This window comes from Caloenas nicobarica, chromosome Z, assembly GCF_036013445.1.
Source record: "Caloenas nicobarica isolate bCalNic1 chromosome Z, bCalNic1.hap1, whole genome shotgun sequence".
Classification (NCBI taxonomy): Eukaryota; Metazoa; Chordata; class Aves; order Columbiformes; family Columbidae; genus Caloenas; species Caloenas nicobarica.
The window spans coordinates 22,618,730-22,629,445 of NC_088284.1; the positions used below are offsets into that span (position 1 = coordinate 22,618,730).

The following is a 10,716-nucleotide window of genomic DNA, read 5'->3' on the forward strand; positions in this document are numbered from 1 at the left end:
TATAGTTCTTTGCCTAAAACTTTTGACTTACGGTATCTATGGTATTAGAAAATTGAGCATGATATCAACACTGTGATTATTCTCTTGGATTGGGATGGATGCACCAGTCACCCGAATGACGTTAGTAAGAAAAATGTACAATGCCTATCCTCTATTCCATATATGTCACAAGGTTTACCAAAAGTACTGGGCAATATGTTAACTACTTTGTTGCTTTATGACCCTCTCTGCACCTACCTGCCACGTACTGCTAAAATTATGGAAAATAACTGCTCCACATATAACACATTAGCACAGTTCCTTATGAACTAAGAGTAATTTTTTTGTGTCCAGTGACAAGGCAAGAGAACTAGACTCATTCTGTTTGGCCACTTACTCTAATACCTGTTTTCCTGCCTATTTTGGCAAAAGCTCTTGTGAATCAGATCAGAACCAGCAACCAGAATGAAGTTATCTTCCAGCTAGGCTTCTTCTCCAGTGCAGTCACAACCTGATACACCGAGGTGGCTCCCTCCCAGGGTAAAACAAAACACAGGGACCATTGCAAAGGGATCAAAATGATAGAGCAGGAGAGTTAGGTCACATTGGCCCTAACTGAAATCAGCTTAACCAGCGATGGACCTGCAACCTTTGACTGGATGCTTGACTTGTGAACAACTAAATCCAGGTAGCATGTATACCAGGCCTTGCTTTCAATTAACTCAGCCCTGATTTAATTTAACAATTGTCTACAAAAATTATTAAATAGTTAATGCCCATGTAAATAAGTGAACAGGACAAAAAGCAATAAAGTCACGCCCCACAATCAAATAATTTATTAATTTGATTACCACGTGTTAGTGTACAAGACCCTTACTAGTTATTTTTGTTATAGTACATTGTGTTGTGAAGTCAACTCTAAAACAGTTAGCAGTCCTATAATATAAAATATTTCCACAAAGAAAAAAGAGAATGTACTACTCTTGATTTTCCTTCCCTGCTATTTGAACTAACCCTTCAAAAGACCTGACTGAACAAGACATTGCTCCTAAACAGTTTTTATTCCGAGCCTTTACTGCCAAACATCCTTTCCAGTTTAATGATACTTTCATGATATGCCATAAGATGTGGAGGAAACAATTTAGGGAACTAGAAAATAAGTTGACATGGTAAAGAAACTAAGATCTTTGTAACAAAACGCATTGTCATACCCTACTCCTTTAGAAAACTCCTGAAACAAAAGTTGATGGGCAATTATGACCTCTTAAATTCAATACATTTTTATTTTAGAAGATATGGACAACAGGTACACACCATGTTCTATGAGGATCACGCAGGTGATACCGAATTTCTGTTTCAAAATTAAATACCATGAACCATAACAACAGTTAAAGCAAAGGGGGAGGGTGGGGAATATTATCATTGTCAGCAACAGTAACTAGGTTTTAAGAGCAACTGGACAAGGCACTAAATTAGGAAACCACTTCATTTTTTCCCTGTAGCTTCTCCTATGAAGAGAATAATATTATGAAAAAATTCATTTCGAAATACAAAGGTTTCTTGTTCAAGTAAAACCAACTAGGTGTATTTAACAGTAGATCTGGACAATAAACAAAACCACAAAATTGTAACTTTAAAAAAATAAATACCATCACATTTTGCAGTATCCAAGTTGCAATATACAATGTCATTAATACAGGGAGTCCTGGACACTGTGACAGCAGGACTACGGAGCAACTCTTGCCAGTGTCTCTCAAGCAAAGGATGTAGACAAAGCCCCAGGTTGTATTTCTCTGTGAAAACTGATCAGATTATTAATCTAAACTAGATTCTGCTAAGTAGTATTATACTATGCGTACAAACTATATCATTCTCTACATTTAAAAGCTGCATTATTAAAATGTCTAACTGAAGTTAGGGGCAAAATCTCTTAGCTCAAGTCAAACATCTTCTTTGATGCAAAAGTCTATCTAGCAGGTTAAAGTGTTTAGATGGACCTCTAGCCACAATCCGCCAGTTGAGACCTGCTCACAGAAACTGGTTTCTGCAGGATGGTGATAGTGCTGGTTTTGCTGCCACCATGTCTACTGTTTTAAAAGATGGTCCCTGTTCCAGACAGTTTATAACAGTAACATGCAGCAAGAGAAAAGGAACTAAGACAGTTTCAGAGATCAACTCTGAAAACAAACAAGCCAACTGTGAGAAACTCACAGTGAAGCATTTCATCTCAACTCAGCACTTAAGAAGAAATGAAAAAACACCAGGTGCACTCTGCTGTATGCACTTATTATCCCTCATATGCAGCAAAAGGTTGCAAGTATTGCTTAGGAAGAATACCTCAAAGTCTGCATGACATACATGCATCAAAGAAAATCACAGACTGTCAAAAGAATAAAGCAAAAAAAGGTAAAAAGAGTAATTAACTCTATTCATTTTTCATTTACAAGGCTAGAAATATGCCAGCACAAGTGCTTTCAAATGTTTTTTGAATTAATTTTTAAAGCACAGCTACAAGTGATAAAAATTAGATGTATAATATTGTCACAATAAGTAACAGAAATAAAAATAATAAAAGAACAATATTTATATATTATTTACAGTCCATTCTGTTATGTAGTTCTTTATGCATCCTTAAGTAGTACTAAAGAGTTATTCTGGGATTAGATGCAAATATTCTACTTGGTCATAAACAAAATCCATCTGGAAAAAGTCTTAGGAATTAAACATAAGCAAGAGAAGCAGATAGCAATGTAAAAATTCAGAAACTATCCATTCCTGCCCTACTGATTACTAAGAATAAAACTCAATTTTTTTTAATAACATGTAAAAGTAAGTATTCATTACTTTCCAGTAACTTCACATGCATCAGGACAGAAGAAAGTAATTGTCAGACATCATTCCCCTATATAGAGATATTAATATACACATAAAAATTAACAGATGTTGATGAAACTTAAGAACGAATGTTTTCTCATGCTTCTTCAATTCCAGTAACGTACTCTATATCATTAAATAATCCTGCAGCACTGCATCCAGCTCTGGGGTCCTCAATACAGGAAAGACATGGACCTGTTGGAGAGGGTCCGGAGGAGTGCCACCAAGATGATCAGAGAGGGTTGGAACACTAAGTTTTCCTTGCTCTAGACCTTCCCTCTGGTATCACGGGCCTGGAGTTCCTGAAGACGAGTCTTATCAGCAAAACAACATTTAGTACCTTGGCCTGTTCTGAATCCTTTGTCACTCGATTCTCTACCCCATACAGCAGAGGACCCACATTTTTCCCAGTCTTTATTTTGCTGCCAATGCAGCTGCAGAAGCTCTTCTTGTTGCCCTTCACATCCCTCACCAGATTCAACTCCAGGTGGGCTTTGGCTTTCCAGATCCCATCCCTGAATATTCAGACAGGGTTTCTCTGGTCTTCCTGCGTCACAAGACTCTGCTCCCATCTCTTGTACATTTCCCTTTTATGTTTGGATTTTGTCAGGAGCTCCCTGTACACCCATGCAGGGCTCCTATCACCTCTTCTTGATTTCCTCCTCTACAGGATGAACCATTCTCAAGCTTCCAGGAGACAACTTGAAAAAAATGCAACCAGCTCTCCTGAACCTTTCTTCTCTCTAACATGCACCACTTCTCCATAATGTAACTCAACCTATTAAACTGCTTAAATGTTTGTGTCAAAGATAGCTGTTGCATCTTCTGGGAAGCCTCTTTATTAACACTATATTATGTAAGTAATATCAGTTATATTGACTGAAAATCAAAAGGCAATTTCAACACAATTATCTTTGCCCTGTTAGCAATTTTATTACTCTAGCACTTTCATAATTCATTAGTAATCAAAAGTTTATCATAACCTAGCCCTGAAAGACACAGGTAAACTGAACAAATACAAACATTATAAGAACATCACAGAAAGGTTTTCCAACTTAAATGAAGTTGGTATTACTCTTCTGCTCTACCTGCTGAATCTGTTTTTTTTTTCACCCCCCGATAACGCTTAACTTATTACTACACTTAACACACATTTTAAAAAAGTGTGCCTCATCATCTGACACTAACACCTTACAATGTCTAGTCAAAAACACAACTCAATGACAGCTTATATAGCTCAGGAACCACAAGTGACACATGTTGAAGTGATGTTGGCATATTAGCATCAGGGGAAAAAAGTCTCAACTGCTAAAATGTCAAATAAGTAGCACTTAACAGAAGCCCATTCTTTAAAAACGTGTTAGAAAATTAAATTAATTCTCAAAGATTAATTCCTTTAGAAAACTAGACAGATTCATGAAATTGACCTATTATCTGGTCTCATAGCACTTTGAGATGTCTTTTTTTAAATTTTCTACTGGAAAAGCTATGGGGCAAAACATTATTAATCCGTCTAATTTACTCACAGAATCGTAGAATCACAGAAATCGTAGAATCACAGAAATCGTAGAATCATTTGGGTTGGAATGGACCTTCAAAGGTCACCTCATCCAACCCCTGCAACGAGCAGGGACATTTTCAACTAGATCAGGTTGCTCAGAGCCCCATCCAGCCTGGCCTGAAATGTTTCCAGGGATGGGGCATCTGCCACATCAAGTGATATCGAGTGATGCAACCATTTATTTTAACATAGCTTAATCTCTACAAGCTCAGACAAAACATGCATGTTCCAGCCGAAAACATCATCTTCCCAGACCTGTACCAGCTTTAGAGATGAAGATTTTTTTTAGTGTAACCATGGAATCATAAATGAATATCACCAGACGCGAGAAGCAGTATTAAGCTCTATTTAGCAAAATTGAAAAATTAAATGCAAATCAATAAGAATTTAAAACCAATAGTATCTATTCACAAAATGAAGTATTTAGATGAACAGTTTTTGCACTCTTCAGGGTACATTGCAAAGAGCTCTATCTCCACCTACTGGACCAGCTACAAAAATGATCGTAGTCTGAAAACAGGATTGCAACTCAATTATACTGAAGATACTAGTCTGACAGAAGTTTTTCTTCTCCCTGCTGTTATCTCTCTACATGCCATATGTTTGAGGACATTACACTTCGCTGTAGTATCTTGCCTAAACCCGTTCTTAAGCTTGTGCCCACGGCCAAAGACTACCTACCTACCATGCAAAATACACTGTAACTACAAACCACTGTGTTCAAGATACTGAGGTTGAGCGCATGAGCTTTTATCCTTTTGGACTGTGCTGGATTTAAAACAGTGTAGGACCATCAACAGAAAAAAATCCAACCCTAACCTGGATTATGATTGTTGGTTTTGTTTCCTTTTTAATTCCAGTGTATATGGGCACATCCATACTGGTCTCTCAAGTTGGATAATCGGACAGCATTATAAATTTCATATAAGCAAAACCAATTTATCCTCTGGAATATTCTCCATTCTTTCCACCAACAGACAATATTCTGATACCCGAAACACTGTGTGGATATTTGTACATGTTTAATTGCTCCTTCCCATACATTGAAAGAGCACACAAATGTGACACTTCTCTCACATAGCTGCCTTTTCTTTCTGTTCTGACAGTGAGATCACTCATTCACAAGTCATCTTCATAACTGCCTAACGATCAAGTTTCTAGGTTAGAATTTCCTAAGCCACATCTTCCACGATAACAGACCCACTTGGATATTCAACACCTGTTTCTGGTAGTCTCACCATCTTTCTTCCCATCTGACAAAAGACTACAACATGGACCAGAAACTTCCCTTCAGCACTGTTTTTCTTCTGTGTGTGTGTCTTAGCCTCAGCTTAACAGGTTAATGCACATGCACTACAGCAGGTACAAACACTCCTCAAGCAGCTCCCACAAAAGCTGAAAACCCACAGAGGGCTGCCACCTCCAAAACAATTCACTCATGCCACTCGCGTGCCACTGAGCAAAGAAAGCAGGCTGTACAAATTCTGACCCCCAAGAACACCATTATTCCTTCCCCCTGAGAAGCACTAAGACTCACTTTACAAACACAAGTCAAACAGACTTCACTCACTCGCAGACTTACTGCATACACAGAGACGAAACCATGGTAGGGGTGTAACTCCATCACTGCCTGCCCTTACCAGAAAAATAAGCTAATAGACTAACCAAGCACAAAGGTGGTAATCACTATTCTAGCTAAGTAATAGTGAATCCGCTTCCAAAATTCACCTTTCATCATATTAATTTTAGTATGCACATTACCTCAGAGTCTCCTTTCCATAAGAAGTGTAGTTGAATTTATTACTTTCCATCCTTTCCTTTATTTAGACTATTGCTTCTTCCCAAGTCTGTTTTTTGGTTTTGTTTGGTTTTTTTTTTTCAGGATCCTCTTTTCTCCACTTCACAAGTAACATCAGCTAAGGTACCACCTTAGTTACCCTCTAGTGCTCAGTCTTTGCTTTTTCTTCTGAGTTTATTCAATGGAAAAGATACCATCTTTTTACCTAAATGCTACACAATCCAACCTGGATCTTTCTTTAACTGTTATTATACTTTGATATTTCAGGAAACAATCTAAGTATTTAATTATTTACATGAGTCTGCTTATATTGTACAAATGCATATTCAAAAAATAGATCACATATGTCTGAAACACACTTAGAGCAACCACTTTCCACCAGAGAGAATAAACATTCCTTTCAGTCTGCTTCCTCGAGTTCCCTGTAATGGCACATCAACTATCCACCTGCTTAAGTAATAAAATCCTTCCACTGTGAGTTTACCCTCTAATGTATGCAAAATCTTTTCTCAAGAGAAAGATCTATATGAAAGTTATGTGCCCAGACACCACCATACTACCATAAATGCCCAAACTGTACAGAGTGTGCTAGAGTAATTGATGGAAGGTACAATTTCAAGTTAGAACTTCTGTTAAGCCTCAGATACAAGAGCATTAACACAAAAGAGTGTGATAAGCCTCCCAAAACCTGCATTTTATTATAATATGTTGTTACTTGTTTCTCATACTTGTTAAAAGCCACTCAGTGTTCCTCAGTAGCTCTCATAAGCACTTCTGATGAAATACAGTTCTCACTAAATTCACAAAAAATCCCTTCTGCTGCTGCTTCTGGATGCATTAAGCTTTTATATCATTTTCTAGCTGACAGATAAAGGAAAACTCAGTCTCTAAAACCAACTTCAGATATTAAAAGCACCAAAAATAAATAAATATGCAACAGTCTGCATCTCCCTGTATTAAACAACGTATACAGATTATTTGCTGCTGTTCAAGAGATTTATTGCACTTTACATAATACATAAAAACAAAACAAAAAACACACACACAAAAAACCCACACACACCAGAATCCACAGAGAAAAGATATACAACATCCAAAGCAAAATGCAAGGAAGACAGAGGTAGAATTAAAGACAGAAATAAAAATCCATCTGTTTAATGTATGTAACTACAGTAAATGTTAGTGATTAGCAGATGTAGAATGAAAACACTTAGAAATACTTGTTTTCTCAAGCTTAAAAACACAGTCTCTATATCCTGAAAAGGACAGAATAGACCTTTCTGTAGACCGCAGTATGATTTATTCCCAGTGTTAAAAACAAGGATAGATTCCTAATTTGTGTATTCTAGGTTATCAGCTAGCAATATCAACGTAACCAACTTATGCAGCTTTTGTATTAAAGGTTATTGATACAATGGCAGCATGCTTAAAATTGATTCAGCTTAATTTGATTTAAATTTAAAGTCACTTTTAAAAGGCTTCAAAATTTTGTTCAGGAGTTACAGAACTCAGGAACACAAAAGGACATACTGAAGTGAATCACTGTCCCCTGAACAGCATCACCCTTTGAGTGAACTGTAGAAAGCTGAAACTGTATTTAAATATTTGAACAGCAGCCTTTTCTCAAAGACATTTTTAATGTATTATTTTCTAAATTAGACCAGACCACACACACTGTGTGTTTATTACCATATATAAACTTGCCTCCTTTAGACTTCTAAGTTATTCTCTCCTCCGTATTGCTCAGGGAACCCTTTCTTAGGATGAAATCTCATAACAGAAACTCTAACAGCACAGGAGCACATATTGACTCACTATGGAATTGTTTGTACCAGGAAAATAACGTTATATTTGGTCTGAGACAATGAATAAGCGAAGATGTTCATGTAAGTAAGGTAAGGATATAGATTTAGATGTAAAGCATTCTGAAGATTTTAAGGGGGCTATTCTTGAAACTGTTTTTGCCCCTTTCAGAGGAGATCTAACCAATTATGTACTTAATATGTAGTTCACAGCCTCTCTTTCCCTCTTCTAACCTTCCCCGACTCCAAAGGTACTTTCGGCTTGAAACATCACAAGACAATGGAACCATCTTTGCAATATTCTTCCAAAATTGCTGAAGTCTCAAGCCAGGCTCAATACTGCTGTCAGAAGATCTTCATAGCAGCTATCTGAACCTGACTTTCCAAAAGCACTAGACAGATTAAGAGTGCATTAGCTGCTCTGCAGTATTTGCCTCGGCACTGTACACATGCAAATAAGCTTACTTTTAAAAAGAGAAAAGACACATTTACAAGAGAGGAGACAGCTACCAGAGTAGCTAAAGCATCACTTAAAGTGTGGTTTATCTCACTATATCTTAATTAGCCTTTCAACTTGCACAACTCATCAGTTTCTCATCTCCCTCCATCATTTTTTGTTAATGTGAACACACAAAAATACAGAACACAGACTTCATTTCACAGCTGTCAACACCTCAAATGGAAACAATTTATTTAGCACCAGACAGCAAAGACAGAATGAAAGGAATTATCATTTTTCCAAACCCGAAAAACGTGAATGTAGCTGCTAGCAAACTACCTAGTGTTTATAGAGATGGGATTAAGATACCATTCAGCACTTAACCGGTCAATGAAGATGAGTAAGATAACATTAGTACCTCCTATTTTCGGCCAAACTTGCACCTTCATCCTTCAGCTGCTTACTTTTCGTTACACAGTCTTCCAAAAGAGCTTCCTTTCTTCTTTTAGTTGCATGCACCCAGTTACCATCATCGTCATCAGCCACATCCTTGTCATCCGCAGCTTCCGCTTCAAATTGTTGGGAAGTAGCTTTTGACACTTTCTCACCAATCTTTCTCTTCCACCCAAAAGAAGCCATTTGGAGGACTACAGAAAAGCACATTTTCAGCAGTTAGGTAATTCAGTTTTTAAGCACATGTAAGAAATAATACACCTCGCTCCTCCCAGGTCTAAAACAACAACATGTAACAGGCTGCCGCTCCTCCACACAAATTCTGCCTGTCAGCTCCACAGAGATGTTAGTCAGGCAACTATAGTTTTGAGCCCAGCTGGCAGAAATTCTCTAGTAAGGAGAGAGGGGGGGAAAAAAAAAAAAAAAAAAAAAAAAGAGTAGGAAAAGCCAGAGCTCTGATACACCAGAAGGCCTCACAAAGCTGAAGCCAACACACCAGAAACCAGCCGAACGCGGCGGAAAGGGCTGGGTCCAGGTGAGCGACACCCCAGCTCGGCCGCTCGCCGCTACGAGCCGCGCAGCGCTGCTCGGCGCCGCCCGAGCGGCCTTCGGCCCGGCCGCTCCTCAGCCAGCGCGGCAGCCCCGGCACGGGCCCCTCCGGCGGAGCACGGCCCGGCGGAACCCACGGCGAGGCGGCGGGAAACGAACAGCCGGGACGGCTGAGGAAGGGCCGCGTCCTGCGCCGCGCCCGCCCCGCCCCAACCTCCCCGCGGAGGAGGCCGCGGCACCGCCCCGCCCCGCCCCGCATCGCCCCGCGGTTGGGAGCCCGCCACCTGCCTGCCCGCGCTCCCGCTCCGGCTGGAGGCCCCGCGCGACCCTTGACCCCCCGCCGGCAGGAAAGGGAAAGGCGGGGCGGCAGCAGCGGGGGAGCACGGCCGCCGCCCCGCCCCGCCGGCGCCGCGGGCCATGCCGGGAGCTGTAGTTCGCGGGAGCGGGCCCCGGCCCGGCGGGCCGCGGGGGGTGTGCGGGCGCCGGCGGGGCGCGGCTTTCGGGAGGCGTCCGGGCACCGCACAGGAGCAGCGGCTCCGGGGGCGAGAGCGGGGCCCGCTGCACGGCGGGAGGTGCGGGACGGGTGAAGCGCAGGAGGTTCCATCTAAACATGAGGAAAAACTTCTTTACTCTGAGGGTGCCAGAGCCCTGGAGCAGGCTGCCCAGAGAGGCTGTGGATGTGGAGTCTCCTTCTCTGGAGACATTCCTGTGCCATCTGCTCTGGTGAACCTGCTTTAGCGGGTGGGTTGGACCAGATGATCTCCAGAGGTCCCTTCCAACCCCAACCGTTCTGGGATTCTGCGATGTGGCTCTGGGGGTTTCAGTAACCTCTGCCATGGGCACATGATGCAATTAAGTACAGAAGTACCCCTGGTGTGAGCAGCTCTGCAGCCACCACCTGCCAGTGATGCTCAGAGGGACGGGTGAAGGACGCGGCAATACCACCAGTGTGTCGCCCCACAGCACTGACTGCTCCGTGTGACAGCCACCCCCTCCCCACAGGGGACGCAGCTCCAAGCAGGAAAACTACAGGGAAAACCAACCAAAACTGAAAATGAGGGGATTTTCCTCAAGGGAAGAAAAATACAAGACAGACTACAGGGTTTAAAATCGCTCCCTGGTTACAGGAGCAAACACCAAGACAAAAGAGCCACCCACAGTGCACAGAAGGAGCAGACTGGAAGATGCCAGGTGGCACCAGTCACCGCAGGGCAGGGAGAAGGGGGCGTCCGCACCGAGTATTCACTGCTCCTTCCATCTG

At 41.2% G+C, this 10,716-nt stretch overlaps 1 protein-coding gene across 1 annotated transcript in view; it reads right to left on the bottom strand.

Annotated features, from left to right (window-relative positions):
• TTC33 (tetratricopeptide repeat domain 33) overlaps window positions 1-9,810 on the bottom strand; it is a 37,434-nt gene extending 27,624 nt beyond the window's left edge. The window contains exons 1-2 of the mRNA XM_065656853.1: window positions 9,744-9,810; window positions 8,872-9,100 (exon numbers count right to left, since the gene is read on the bottom strand). Of these exons, the coding sequence (XP_065512925.1) occupies window positions 8,872-9,092 (221 nt within the window). The 5' untranslated portion in view covers window positions 9,093-9,100; window positions 9,744-9,810. The remainder of the gene's footprint in view (window positions 1-8,871; window positions 9,101-9,743) is intronic.
• Between the last annotated feature and the right edge of the window lie 906 nt (window positions 9,811-10,716).